We start from the raw sequence: 15,935 nt of genomic DNA on the forward strand, positions 1-15,935 counted from the left end.
AGAATGTCCACTTTCCTCGGAATATTGTATGTGGGGTCTGCTAATCTCAGTCCCTTGATGTGGGACCAAGAGGCCTTAGGAATAATACTCTCTCTTGGGAGGCAGGTTGTCAATTTTGACATCACAAGAGCATTTACACAGAGGTGTGATGTACCACCAGCATTAGGCTGGAGATTCAGTTGAACAAGGCTAGAGACTTTACCAATGCTGTTGGATGCTAAACCCGACACTGTAACATTCAACTGCTGCTTCTTTAACCCAAGCAGTTGCACACAGTCCTCAGTTATAAAGCTTGCTTCTGAACCAGAGTCCAGTAAGGCTCTACATGTGATTAAATGACCTCTACATTCCTGAACCTGGACTAATGCAGTTAACAACACCTTCGAAGGAAATGACTGCACTGAATGATGTGATGACACCTCTCCTTGGGTAAGTTCGGTAACATCTTCTGATACTGGTTCTTCATGTAGCAATGTATTGTGGTGTCCTTGACACACCCTACATTTTGACGAGTGACACTGTCGTGACATGTGAGTAGAACTCAGGCAGTTGAAACATAACCATTTGTTTTTAACAAATGCATATCTCTCTTGAACTGAGGCTGCCAAAAACTCAGGACACTTGTACAGTGCATGGATTCCAGTACATTTTACACAAGTATGCTCTTGTGTGGAACCATACAAAACTGAAATATTTCTACTGGCCTGAATTCTATTGGTTGTGCCAACAACACTTTTTGATTTCAAGCTAGTTGCTGCAGATAATGCTCTGGTTCTATGTTCCAGAAACTGCACAAGTTTTTCAAATGTTGGCACTTCATTACTGGTTAACGATAGTTGCCAATCTTTTCTGGAATCACTATCTAACTTTTCCGTCACAACAAACACAAGTACAGCATCCCAGTGCTCAACTGGCTGTCCCAGAACTTTAAGTAATCTTGTGCATTCAACAACGCTGTCCATCATACGACGCAGCATGCTTACAGACTCCTGCTGAATGGTTGGTTGTGAAAACAGACGTTTTAAGGTTGCATCCACCAATTCGCGCTTGTTTTCATACCTCGTAGTTAATATATTCCAGGCTTCAAGATAGTTGGCACTGCTGATATGAATAGACTTCAATAATACAGCTGCATCACCTTGCAATAACCCCTTGAGATATTGTAGTTTCTGGGCTCCTGAAAGGTTCTTATTATTATGAACAGCGGATTCAAACAAGTCCCTAAAGGGTATCCAGTCCTGTAGGCTGCCCCCGAACACTGGCAACTGTAACTTGGGCAGTCTAACCTCACTTCCGATGTCACTTTTAGACGACGAAATTTCACACTTTTCTGACCCGACTTCATGGATCTTGACAAGTAACGTCGTAAGTCTATCTTGTGCTTCTCCGAGATCGTCTTCATGCGCTGTATACTCTAATGGGTTTAATGCAATGCTGAAATCCACTAATAATTTATCAACTTCGTCTAACATTAACTGAACTCGTTTTTGGTGTACTAATGCTCCGCTCGTGTCGCCACTCGTAAGTTTATCAACTGCATTCTCTGCACGAGTAATGTTTGATTTCATAACCCTTTTCTTCGCCAAGAGTTTCTCCATTGTTTTCCGATTCTCAACGAGTCTTCACAGAATTTCAAATGCCAGATCTTTCCCAAATCCGGCCCGGAGGACCAATAAATGTTCCATGAAGTAAGCTGTTAGAAGTCGGAATCGCACATTTAATGCTAAAATAAATACGTAACATTAGAACTCGTTATTGAATTTCATGTTTTAATGCACTAAAATACATCTGCCACCATTTCTCCCCAAGATCACAACTACTCAAAACAAAACAAAACAAAAACAAAACCCTAACGCCAAAGGCCACTTGTCTTTCAAAACAAACAACTGAATAACCACTCTGTGCGACTCAACAATATGGCGAAAAAAAATATTTACTTTGTGGAACCAAATATTTTGTTAGCTTAACCAAACTCGGTAAGGAACAAAAATTATTTGTTACACCTAACCAAATATACATTTGAGTTCACAACATCATTTTGTTGGGTCGACAGAATCTTTCCTACTACAAAATATTTGTTTGAATAAACAAAATATATTTATTTCGCCACATACAAACACATATTTTGTTAAGGCAAACAAACCTTTCTCTCAGTGTGGACAATCGAATGTGTATACAAGACTCCCCGGTGGTGTCGAACAGCAGGATTTATTTTGCAAGAGGGACATTTGGCTGACTTTGCTTGGAGCTGATGGGTTTTCTCATGATTAGAGATTCCCTCCCCCTCCCCTCTTACTACCACCACGACATTTATCCCATCAAAGCTCTTTTCTCATCATACCACTCGTCTAATTATAATTAACCTTTATTTCGAGAACTAGGCTTGGTTTGACATGCCGAGTCGGTTATTTCATTCTATTTTCATGAGTATCAAACAAGGGATTTTCCTGTATGTTTATTCCGATAGCTATTATGTATTTTTTTTCTGGGTCACAAATTTTTTCGTCGGATGTTCTCTAAACGTTAAGTTTGAGCTGTACAAGATCATCCAAATAGTCATAATTTATTACGAACGCGAGTGAATTTTTTACCGCTTTTAGGTAATATTAGGAGATTTGAGATTTGGTAAATTTACAGGAAAAGACTTCAAAAAACAGAAATGACGTGAATATTAAATGTTCGAAATTGAACGTGAGACCAAGCTTTAAGTGGACTTACTATCATAGTTCAAAATTCCGCTGTATATTGTTTGAAAAATACATTTATGCAGGACACTAGCTGACAAATTCTCACTTTTTCTCACTAAAAGCAAAAAAAAAAAACACTCCGCTGAAGACTACTTCCAAGACTAGAGTTCGGATGAAACGTTTACGACTAAAGTCAAAACTAATGCATATTAACTTGTCTTTACGTTATTACGTTGGTGCGTAAGTAATTTATGTTTTAATGTGTTTACGGAGTAGCAAATAATCATCAAAATTGCCTGCCAGGCCAGAGTGTGTCATAATTACATCTCACACAGCTGTCATACGTGATGCACGAACTCACACGCCCTGAACCCCTAACAATCTCTGACATTTCGTGAGGAGCAGTAACTGCCACACAATGCATGTGACCATATTATATATTGACGATAAATACACCATTTTCGTTTTCGTTATGAAAGAAAGTAAACGTTAGTTTAAAATTTTGCTTGAAACGGTTCAACTACTGCGATGGTATGTTAAATGTCTTTCAATAAACAATTTTTCATTTAATTGAATCCAACGTTGAAATTCATTCGCATTCGTCGATGAATTGAATTAAATATTTTATGGTGTGAAAATGGCTTTCAGAGAAACCCTTCTTTGCCTCTTAACTGACAAGTTTTTTTTCTTTGTCAAAAATAAATAAATAATCCGAATAAGATAGGTTTAGTTTACAAGTTCTCTGTCAATGTCATTAGAATTAAATTTTCGTGCAATGCCGCTATTTTGGAACCACGTGTAAAGATAACTTGGTAAATGCATTAGAGAAAGGAAACTTTTCAAGTTAAAATGCATTTTTACTGGATTATTGATGACGTTATTATACTTCTTCAGGTATACATTTTAAATACCTTGTGTGCATATTAACACCCCCCCCCCCCCCCCCGCCCTCCCACAATCCAAAAAAAATACTGTTTCCATGCTTTTGTTTTTTGCAGAAAAGTATCAATTTAAAACTGTGAATTCAAACGGTCGGTAAATACTCAGGGTTATTTTAGTATGCCCATAGTTTTCTCAAATAAACACCAGCCCTTTTTCTTTCAGAATGAATGGCATCATTAAGTGGGACGATGAGAGTAGGAAATTATTTAGTAGAAATTACAACTGATGTTTTGCCCACATGCTCTGATGTAACAAGTTTCTACGTCACATAATACCTCTCAATTAACGTAACAAGGCCGTGTACTTTTATGTACCTAATGTATTTTTCTGGTTCCCTCAATTTGCGCGTAAAAAGGTCCGAGCGCTAGGATTTTCCCGGGGAGTCGTGGCCTCGATCGCCGAGGGATGATTTCGGTGGAGGGGTCGAAGTGACAATTCGCAGTTATTAAAGAGGCTACGTATTGAGACACAAATGGCGAAAAATTTCGCGAATTCGTCCACAGCTTATTGGACAAGGGAGTCTTTCATGGGTTCAATAAATTATTTTGTTTGCCCCAAAACAAACAACGAACAAAATCAACCACGAATTGTGAAAAATTGAAGTATCTCGAGAACCACTACGCGGACCTTCTGCCACAGTTTCTCGGGAAAGAGAGACCTCAATCGCCGGAAAATAATACTTCGTCTCGGGGTAAAAAAATTATCAGTGTCCCAGACCCCTGGTTTAGGTCACGATCACCGAAAACCTTCATAAATATAAGTAAGTTAACTTGCAAGCAGTTATTTTTTTTTTGCACCTCAGAGCTAAATTTGAGGTTTTTGGTTTTATTGCAGATAATGTCGTGTCAAACCACAACGCCGTTACTCACTTAAAAATGTTTTCTAGAGCATTGAACGAAATTATAAAAGAATAAGTTCAAAGCTTTAGTTAAACCAGAAAAACCTAAGTCTAGCCGCAGTTGTAGCTATGTACATGTGAAAATTGGAAAAAGTTATCCCTTTGGAAAAAATTCATCACAAGTTCCTTCATACTGGCCAAACGCATATGAAGGTCATAGAAAGAACATTTTTTCATTCTCCTCTGAAGTTGCCCAACTCTGACTATGGCTCGTTTGGTTCAAGGTCCAGATTTAATTCATGCTGAACAAAATAAATTTACCAAAAATCTCTATATGTTCCTACTATGACATTAATTACGCCATACCGTATTTAATTGAACAGTCCGTTGTAAATTTCAAATAAAAATAAAATATGTACCCTATAGTATCGCAGCCAACTCTGCAACCGTGAATGCAGTATATAACAAGAAACGACGTGGAATTGTAGGCTGCGTAAAGATTGTTATCACTGGATGCGTATCACCACCCGAACGCAATAAATTAATCGTGTATAAATACACCGCGTATTATCGTGTCTTTCTTCCAATGCATCTTCATTACATCTGGGTCCGCTGTGCGGCGATTCTGGCTGGCCAGCCCGAGTGGAAACCGGTGCACATGGAGAGGGGTGGATGGGGGAGGAAAAGGGGAGGGAGGGCTTCCCTAATTTAGCGCGTGCCGCATTTCGAGAATTCCATTGTTTGACCCCTCAGCCCCCCGACGCGAAAGGAAGCAAAGACGTTTGAGGAGGGGATGAGGAAAAGGAAAGGAGGGGTTGGATATCGTCGCTATCTGATTAATGCAGTGATGTATGAAGCTGATCTGCATTTCAAATGAGCGAACCGCCACGTCGCTGCTGCCCCCGCGGCACCCCTGAGGGAGGGGGGAGGCTTCCTTCGGCCACCGACACTCGCGGGATACCACCGCCGTCGATAGCATCGTGCAGGGATGTGTTCCTCAGCGCTCTCGCTCTTCCGCTGACGTCGACTCTACGCCCGTCCGTCCGTCAGTAAAGCTACCTGCAGCCGGTAGATTCCATCCGTCCATCCGTCAAAACATTACCCACTGTGCTCTATCTAACATTCGACGGACGGACGAAATAACCTTCAAAATTTTAGCAAGACACCTATTGCCGGCTACCTTTACTATATTAATTTTTTTTGACGTGACAACGTCTAATAAATCGATGAACGCCGGCTGCACGCACGGAAAAAGTGTCCCGTTACGCACATTGTCCCGTTTCGCTGTGTCCCGTTACGCTCATTTTATATTGCTCTTTGCTAACCTGAACCTCCTAGCATTGCGACCGAGTCCGTGGTGTAGTTCTGTTTTCATGCATTTCAGTGTAACATTTTCATTGTTCTTTGCTAACCCGTTCCTCCTAGCATTGCTGCAGAGTCCGTGGCGCAAATTTATTATTGACGTGACGTCTAATAAATCGATGAACGCCGGCTGAGCACAAAAAAGTGTCCCACTACGGATGTGTCCTGTTTGCTCATTGTACGCATGCGTGGCATCTCTCTTCATGCTCATTGTACGCATGCGTGGCATGTCTCTTCATGCTCAAAGATTGTAATATTTTTCATGCCTAAATGGTTTGGTTGCAAAAACCTATTACGGCTCAGTCTCAGGCCGAATATGATATTTCCTTTTCTTCTGGATCAATCATTTCATCAATGTTTTTTTATGACGTTGTCACGTTAAACTATCGTCTGTAAACCGACTTTACAGACAACCAATTTTTTTTTGACTGTATCTTGGTGTTGGGTAAGCCATTTTCCTTCACATCATCCTTGAAACACTCCCATTCGTTTCCTACTTTTCCTATCATCGTCCAATCCTTAACAGAATAACACAGATTGGAAGAAGTTAAATAGCAAACATGTATAAAAGTTATAGTTAAAATAATCTCTTCATTAAAGTAATAAACATATTTGAATTAATGAGTGTAAATAAAAGTAAATTTAACCATTACATTGTAGATTTCATTTCACTCCTTCTTTATATCCATACAAAATAGTGATAATTCAATAAAAATGATTCAATTTTATTCATAAAAGTAAGCAATCATTTCATCAATGTTTTGTTATGACGTTGTCACGTTAAACTATCGTCCGTAAACCGACTTTACAGACAACCATTTTTTTTAATTTGTTTAGCTTCATCAACTGAATATTTTAAACTTATATTGGAACACAATTTTTAAAACATAAATATTTTAATAAATGCCAGTCTAATATACATGTACAATATCATTTTCATACTGTTTAAGTCTTCAAGTCTGTCGGCAGTAGCAAAACGGAAAGGTATTTGACGGACGTGTGGATCTTTGTGAGTCCACCTTTATCCTTCGCGTCCGTACGTCATCCGTCCGTTTGTCAACAAGCCGAGTTATTCACAACAATCCGCACGTCCGACATAATTTTTTATACTTGGAAGGCTTCCATTTTTTGAAAATTATTTTGTAAATGTTAGATAATTTAAACGAATTTTAAATGAAATTTAAATTAAGTTTAAGGAATTCGTTAAGGAAATCGTGATACTGAAATCATCGAAAGGGAGAAAAAATAAAAGTAATGTTTATTTATTTGGAAACCCTCCGTGCAATAAAAGAACTAATTTAATTAAAATAATGCGGAAATATGTATGTGATAATGCTGTTGAAAAAAGGCAGATGTGACAGCTGTAGGTAGGAAGCTATGACATCTGCAATCATTCATTGCTCGCACTCCAGACAAAAGAATGGAGCAGATTCATGATAACGCTGGAACTAATGTTTATTTTATAGCCCTTACCGAGTTTTCATGACTGAGTCTATTTTTTTTAAAGTACTCTGGTACTATGACACTAATATTATAGATGCTGAAGGCTGAAAATTTGTCTCGTAGAATGTTCTACTTGATTCCAAACAACCTTCCTGTTCTATTAGTTTGATCGACGACAGATAGATAGAAAAATGAAACAATCTGGTGTTTGTATACCTTGGTATTATAGTTAATTTTTTTTTCCAATTTTACTAAAAAAAAATACATATTGTTTGTCGTAAATTACCTAAGATTCAGAGTCACTTTTGACAAAAAAAAAATTTTCTGTTTTACTCTTTGGTAATTTACACATTCCTTCTTTAATCTATGGTCTTGAGTAGTCTAGGCTTAATAAACATGATTTTAATACATCTTTTTTTTTCCAGCTTAATTTCCGTGGACTGAAAGGTTAGTAACATTATGTGAAAAATCAACCCATTTTAAGGTATTACTAACATAATAATGTTAAAATATTGTAACATAAAACATGTAGGAATATAAATTACTTCCTATATTACGAGAATAAACTTAAACATAGCCCACTAACTGTTCAATCAAATAAAAATATCTAGCATTAACGACTTTATAAGCCATACTAGAAAGTATCATTATGCTTATTAATGCCTTAAAAAATCATTATTCTATGTTAGTTTTATCTGCATGTCTGAAAATAAAAACTATAATTTATAACATTCCATATTCTACAGGAACATTTGTACGGTACAATACCATGGGATTTAGGAACCTTCTGTAACTAACATACTGTATCATAGTTAAAGCCACGTTTTACCTTACTATCGGCATACTGCAAAACCCAAAACATTGTAGAAATAGTGCTTGGCTACAAATTATGATAATTAAAAAATATAGTTAGAATTTCATCCTCAAACAGTCTCTTCCATAAAAAAGTCCTTTAAAACAGTGTCCAATATGCAAACACTACATTTAGATAAGCCAATGTCCCACAAACGATGTGCAGATCAACAACTGGACAGAAAGCGGCTTTGCGCAGAATCCGTGTAATAGTATCTACCCTCTGGAACCAACAAACCTTGTGATAATATTACCTGTGTTGAAAGTCTGCATTGATTGTGAGTAGAGTGAAACTTCGATTAACCATCACCATCACTCGGTTAATAGTCAGTTTCTGTTAAACGTCATCGTCTAAAAATTGTGTATCAACAAAGAAACTTACTCCTTTTAGTATATATGTATAATGTATAACCATACAGTATACATACATTACATTTATGTTCATTAATACTCTGATATGTTTAAATGCGGGATGATAAATGCGATGCTCGCTGGTGCTTCTAGCGCAGTATCGCCTTTAAGCGCAAGGCTCTGAACTGGCGCGCAGTCTTTTTGTCGTGCATAGAGAAATTATAAGATTTTTAGCTGTAACGGTAACTTTGCAAAGGAGAGAAATGATGATAAAGGTGTAATGCAAGTCCTTTGAGTGCTTTCAAGAATCTGTACCGGGTTTTCGTGCCTAAAAATACAGTTTGAAAACGAAATACGGAAACAGTATATCCTATTTGCCCTCAGCGTATTCTTAAATTACTTGAGTTAACAGACCCCTTTCGAATATCTTGAAGTTTCTGAAGCTCTGCACACCGTGTGTGTGCCCAGGTAGGCGAGGGGTGTAGGGGAAGCTTTACTTTACCAAAATTCGGCTGCTTCAACCAACCATGTAAGTAGATCCCGAGCCCCCTGGAACTAAGAGCCCCTCACTTGGGGGGGGGGGGGGAGGAGGCGCTTGCGCTTGCAAAATAGTGACTGTGAAACAGTCTTCGTAAACGTAAACGTTATAACTATTTTTTTTTTTTGGAAAACATGCTGCACTGTTAAAAAAAAAAATCATCTTCAATCTACGAAGAACACTGGTAAAACATTTTCTAAGGATCTTCGTAAATGTTCGGCCATCTTCGTAAATTCACAGACTCTGAGTTCACTTACTTTGAACACTTATTAAAAAAATATATATATATTCTTGGTACTTATATTAAAAGAACCTTTAAAAAAACTGGTTAAGCGTACAATTAACACTCTTATTTTGTCTTTGCGCGTGTTTACCTTTGTTTAGAACCAAACGTAACAACTCGAAAATCGAAACACAGCGTAGTTTCTACTTGAAATAAAAAAGAAATCTTCGTTTACTGGAGTTAAACTCTCAGTTGAAAAGTTCGTAAATCGATCGTGATTTCTAACTGTGTGTGTACTTTAAAGTTTCCTGCTTAATGCACGCAAGTGGGCCAACGTATGGGTATCATGCAACGTATACGAGCACCCTGTCCAGTCGCATGTGTCTCCAAATTGAAAACCGCATGTGTCTCCAAATTGAAAAACGTTGATGCAGGTCCGGAGCGGCAGCGATGCATCTCCGGACGTCGAAGTCTTGGTGCTCGGGCGCGGGCGGGCGGCTGGCGCGACTGCCGCCGCCGCCGCCGCCGCCGCCCCGGGTGGTGCCCGGAGGAGCCTTCGTCGGCTTCGACCCCGCCGGCGGGGGCGAGGGCGAATCCCGGGCCGCTCGCGACCGCGCCGCCAGGAGGCAGCGCATCGAAGAGGACCTCGCGCGCCGCCTCGACTTCCAGAAGAGGAGGTAGCGTCACCAGCTCCCCGGGGACTGCAATACCTAACCTAACCTAACATAACCTTACCTAACCTAACCTAACATAACCTTACCTAACCTAACCTAACATAACCTAACATAACCTAACCTAACCTAAAATAACCTAACCTAACATAACCTAACACAACCTAACCTAACATAACCTTACCTAACCTAACCTAACATAACCTTACCTAACCTAACCTAACATAACCTTACCTAACCTAACATAACCTTACCTAACCTTACCTAACCTAACCTAACATAACCTAACCTAAAATAACTTTACCTAACCTTACCTAACCTAACCTAACATAACCTAACCTAACCTAAAATAACCTTACCTAACCTAACCTAACATAACCTAACCTAACCTAAAATAACTTTACCTAACCTAACCTAACATAACCTAACCTAACCTAAAATAACCTTACCTAACCTAACCTAACATAACCTAACCTAACCTAACATAACCTAACATAACCTACCCTAACATAACCTAACCTAACATAACCTAACCTAATATAACATAACCTAACCTAACCTTCCTAACTCTGGGCCACGTATTTTACGTGAAAACATTTCCAGACGGACTCTTTGTATCATTGCCTGTTGATTAAAAAAAAGTTTCTGATGTGTAACATATATCACTCCCGGTAAACGGCATTTCATAGGAGTAACATCGTGAATGGAACAGAAGTCGCGTGGAACGGAAATGTGTAATCGCGGTGCTGTCATCTGCGGCGGATAACGCAGAATTCCACAAAGCGAAAGAGAAACGTTTAAAGCATTAACTCTTAAGTGAATTGTAACAAGATGGTTAGTATTTCAATAAAATTCCTTGTTTTAAATCAGGTACAAAGCTGTGGGGTTTTTTATTTTTCAAATCTTTATCGTTTTTATTGGAGCCGTTTCAATATAAGTTATAGTTGAAAAATTTTGGTCTGCTAATCAAATGATTCAATATTCGACGTAGTTGCTCCGGCAGCGAATTCTGGCGGTGGGTGACGAAATTACGCGTGATTCGCGTCAATAAATGTAGTTAAAAACACAACTTCCTTATGTAATTATGATGCTCGGCATTATTTTAAAGAATTCTACGTTAATTTTCGTTTTTGAGTATCGTATTATAAGTGTATTTGCAACATGAGAGCATGTGAATTTGCTCGTTACCGAGGTTAGATGTGACACATCTCTGGCGAATACTGAAAGAATTGCCCACGTGTCTTTTTTGGACATAATCCATTGCTGGTTTAGTGGTTATAGTATATGTCGTAACGAACCTTAATATCTGACGACAAATATAAATATGCAAAAATACAAAACCAAGCCAAAAACAACCAAAAATTAAAAAAAAATTAAAAACCTAGAGAGTACAGGACAATTATTACAGCACAGATGGACACAGTGGGTTAGCAACGACGAGCCAGTAGCTAAAAAAAATTACAGAAAAGAAAGACATAAAATTACATTGGACAACACAGCGACAAACAGACGAACCCAACGATGTGACAAAACTTACATTCTGGACACAACTAAGACAGGGTAGACCAACACAGTAGGCTTCGTAAGACAAGTTGCGACGTTTAGAAAATTGAGATCTTATCCCTCCCTCAGGCAGAAGAAAAATAATTCCTTCCAAGGAATTTTATGTGCTGTCTATGTTATTATTATTATTTTTTTTTGCTTTAGTCTGATTGCGGCTTCTTTTCTGTGTGTTGGCTTATTCAGTTTTTTTAAGTCCGTTATTCAGTTGTATTATGGCATACAGAGTATATCCAAAAAAATCTTAAAACAACCTCCCCAATTTCAGGAACCATTAAAATACAGCATTTTGTAGGTTTCTTGATTGGCAGCACACCAATCACAGTCGTCCAGTGCAGAAGCAAACCCGCCCTGAATTGCCCGGACAAATAGGGCAATGCCACTGCTCTTTCAGACAGGCACCAAATGCACAAAGGAACAATCCCTAGCGCGGGCATACCTTATCGCAGACTAATGAGTGATCAGCGAAAAATAATTAAATGCTGCTTCTGCTACCAGTTCTCAGATTGAGTGAATGATGACCCTAGGCCAATCACAAATCCATGGCCAAACACGAATCATATCACAGGCTGTAATGTTTTGACGTTCCACAATTCTGAAGCTAAGGAATAAATCAGATTTACTCCAGAATAAAGGACCCCCGAATGTTTCCAGTCCTTACAGATCGTTCATTTGTATTATATAATTTGTTCCCTTTTGGACCTATCTTAAAAACTATAGCCCCATTTACTTTCCTACTGCCGGTAACTGAGATCACAGATGTTCAGAGACGGACCATAATATTAAATGCTTGAAGGTCTCATCTCTATCCCACACCCCCATCTGAAAGGAGCTTACACGGTATAAAGTTACAACTTATAGCATTAGTTACAAAGTACTAGTATTCCTCCATCCCCTAATTTTCTCACATTTTTTTATAACGCAAATAGTAGATAAAGAATTCTAGATATAACCCTGAGCTACTGGATAATGAATTAAACGCATTTCTACCAAATCCGCCAAACATGGCTCGTTTTCGCGAAATTATTCTTCTGAAATTATTTCATGTAGCAATAAGTCGAGTTAACCTTAATTATTTCAGTGGAATTATTTTCTTCAAAGCGAAATGTTTTGCGGTGTTTTTACAACCCCGTTTGTGTTTCATCTTAAGGAATTTATTTGCAATAAAAATGGTTCATCTCCAACTTCAAAGGTGAATAGCAGCCTTGGAAAGCACTTTAGACCATGACTTGTACATATGCTTTTTTTTATTATTTATTAGTTACGATTACGAACATGACTTATCCTGTAAATTGATGTAAAACATAGTCAGTAAAAGTAATGCCTAACTATGTAAACATCATCATATCCAGCAACGGCAGACGCCTTTATTCTGCCAACCAAAACTTCTATAATTAGCAATACGGCAAACTAACGTTCTTTTTTTTTGTTTTTTGTCATTACTATTACTTAGGGCAAAAAATTTCAATTATACCCATCTTGCTGTACTTGAATGCTAACCTATCGCGAAATGCGTTTTAAATTTTTATTGTAAATGAAACAGAAATATTCAAGTAAAGCTACAAATATGTGTACATTTTTTACATTTACATTACAAAATAGTGATCGCAATAATACTGGGTTCGGATTCTTACCCGGGCCTTTATGCTTTGTGTGGTCTCGTGGAATCGTTACCTTAATACCTTTCCAACATTAACTGCACACATACTAAGCATGATACAACAAACTGTTGAACATTCGTTCATCAATAGAACAGATATATTTTTTTTTTGCTCATTTTCATACGAAATTCTCAGTGTTATTTCATTAGTTAGCTCATTAGCCATTGATTGTGCAAAGTTACTAAATATTTCTTGTAGTAGTACAACCATGGGCGTCGCCAGGGGGTGTGGGTAGGGGGGCAGTTGCCCCCCCACCTCCCCCAGAGCCCTAGAGATTCAAAAAAATGTAGCCAAATGCAAAAAAAATACATACTTTTTCCACAACTTGCCCCCCCCCCCCCCCCCCCCATCCTAGGCCATCGGCTGACCATCGGCTGGCGACGCCCTTGGTACAAGCTATTTCTTGGCAACTGGTTGCTGGAAAAGGAATTTTTTTTCTCTGTGTAGGCCTGCTCATGGAAGTCTATCCCGCGCGCTTGTAGGTTACGTGTGCGTGTGTTTCGCCTCGTGGCAGGTTCAGGCTGATGCACCCGATGTTTCGCCTCGCGGCAGGTTCAGGCTGATGCACCCGATGCTCCCGGCGAAGGGCCGTCCCCCGGCGGAGACGGAGCGGGCAGCCACGTGCCTGGAGGAGATCACGGGGCGGCCGCTGGAAGGCCCGGTCGAGCAGTGGGAGCTGTTCGCGTACAGACCGCCGTCGCCGGAGTTCGCGCCGGCCTACATCGCCGTGGACGCTTCAACGCAGGTGCCCACCTCGTCACATCGCGCACACCAACCATTTATGACGTGACAACGTCTAATAAATCGATGAACGCTGGCTGCACGCACGAAAAATTGTCCCACTACGGATGTCCCACTAAGGATGTGTCCTGTTTTGCTCATTGTACCCATGCGTGGCATCTCTCTTCCACTCGGACTGGAACAATCGATTTGACTTTTCAATCATATTTTCGTCGTTTGAATTATTAATATTATGTAATTTAACGATCTTCCACCGATTTGCAGCCGAAAATATATTTTTATTTTCCCGCCTACCACTATAAGAAATAAATATGGCGGACTACATACGTTTTTAAAACTCCCACAACAAAAAAACAAAATTTTTATAACTTTTTATATATGGTATCTGAAATAATGTCTCTCGATATGGTTTCGTGGCTGAGTGGTTAGCGTCGCTAAATTCACGTTCAGAGGTTGACAGTTAGAATCGCAGCCGTTGCGAGTTTTTTTTTTGTACTTGTAAAAATAAATACCGCGCGCGACACTTCAAAAGTAATAAATATATTTGAATTAATGTATGCAAATAAAAGTAAATTTATTAATTAAATTGTAGGCTACATTTCATTTCACTCCTTTGTATCCATACAAAATAGTGATAATTCAATAAAAATTATTCAATTTTATTCATAAAAGTATGCAGAGGTAGAATTTATCATACAAATTATAAAAAAAATTAAAAAAAAAAATCTTCCTCAAAGAATATAATATTTTCAATGCCTAAATGATTTGGTTGCAAAAAACTATTACGGCTCAGTCTCAGTCCGAATATATTTCCTTTTCTTCTGGATCAATCATTTCATCAATGTTTTGTTATGACGTTGTCACGTTAAACTATGGTCCATAAACCGAATTCACAGACAGCCAATTTTTTTTTTTTAAATATGTTTTAACATCCCAGCTCTCGGCATGCGGCATTCGCGGCGGGAGAGTCATTTTTACAGAACGGGACGGAAGTCGTGTATTTTGTAAAGAAACATTGAAATAAGTAGTGGCTGGAATTCAATATCTCTTGTGCGTGTGCTTTGCTCGTGTGTATGTTTTTTTGCTCAAAAACATTTGCGGCTGTTGCAGTTTTTTTCAATATTTTTGAAACAAAAGATGAAGCAATTTTTAACATGGTGTTTTGGCTGTTCGATATTGTAAAAAAAAAAAAAAAAAAAAAAAAACTTTAACGTAATACGATAAATATTCCCAAGGTTACCAACTTTTGATTTTGAAAAGTTGACGACTTCCAGGCTGTTAGGTTGCCTCTATGACGCTGGCGGGCGCGCGGTGCAGGTGGAGCCCGGAGACCTGTACGACTACGACGTGGAGGCGGCTCCCCTGCTGGCGCTGCTGGCGGGCTCCGCGGCGCTGCGGGCCATGGACGAGGTGGTCTGGGAGGAGGAGCAGGACGGCGAGAGGCGCCGCAGGTCGGCGTGGTGCCAGGCCTGCTGCCGGGAGCGCGGCGAGGCGCAGCGGCTGCAGGAGCAGGAGCGGCGCCTGGCCGAGGAGGCGCAGCGCCGCGTGGGGCAGTACCCGGCCGCGCTGGAGGCCGCCGCGGCGAGGGAGGCGGCGGCGGCCGAGGCCACGGTGTCCCGGGGCGCCGTCTCCCGCGCGGACCCGCCGGGCTTCGAGCCGCCCGGCTGCCGCGACACGGACCCTCCCTGGGAGCTGGCCCCCGGCGGGCTGGACGGGGAGATCCTGGAAGACGTCGTCAGGCAGGTCGTGGACGAGCGACGCCGAGGGTACGTGCAGCCCGCTCCACCCCAGGCACACGACCCCGCTGCACCTAAATCATCTGCCTGTCGTTTGTGAATAAACGTTTAACTGTTATTACCAGTTACCGGATATTTTATTTGGTATTGGGAACTAATACTTAATTTGTCATCGACGGTCTTTCCGCAAGAAAATCGATTCCCTTATTCGGCCAGGACGTTTTAGGATACGTTTGCTTCCGCCCGGAATTTATGCTTCCGGTTGGCCGACCGTAGAAAATGCATGGGCCAACCTATTATTGTTTTTCATTTAGAATTATCCTGGCTGTC

At 39.9% G+C, this 15,935-nt stretch overlaps 1 protein-coding gene across 1 annotated transcript; it reads left to right on the top strand.

Moving 5' to 3' along the window:
• Nucleotides 1–9,686: 9,686 nt before the first annotated feature.
• Nucleotides 9,687–15,705, top strand: LOC134528165 (radial spoke head protein 3 homolog). The gene is made up of 3 exons (XM_063361534.1): nt 9,687–9,913; nt 13,681–13,873; nt 15,187–15,705. Exons 1-3 carry the CDS (start codon nt 9,687–9,689, stop codon nt 15,703–15,705), a joined length of 939 nt encoding a protein of 312 aa, XP_063217604.1.
• Nucleotides 15,706–15,935: the final 230 nt, after the last annotated feature.

Source organism: Bacillus rossius, chromosome 1 (genome assembly GCF_032445375.1).
Source record: "Bacillus rossius redtenbacheri isolate Brsri chromosome 1, Brsri_v3, whole genome shotgun sequence".
In the NCBI taxonomy this organism is placed as follows: Eukaryota; Metazoa; Arthropoda; class Insecta; order Phasmatodea; family Bacillidae; genus Bacillus; species Bacillus rossius.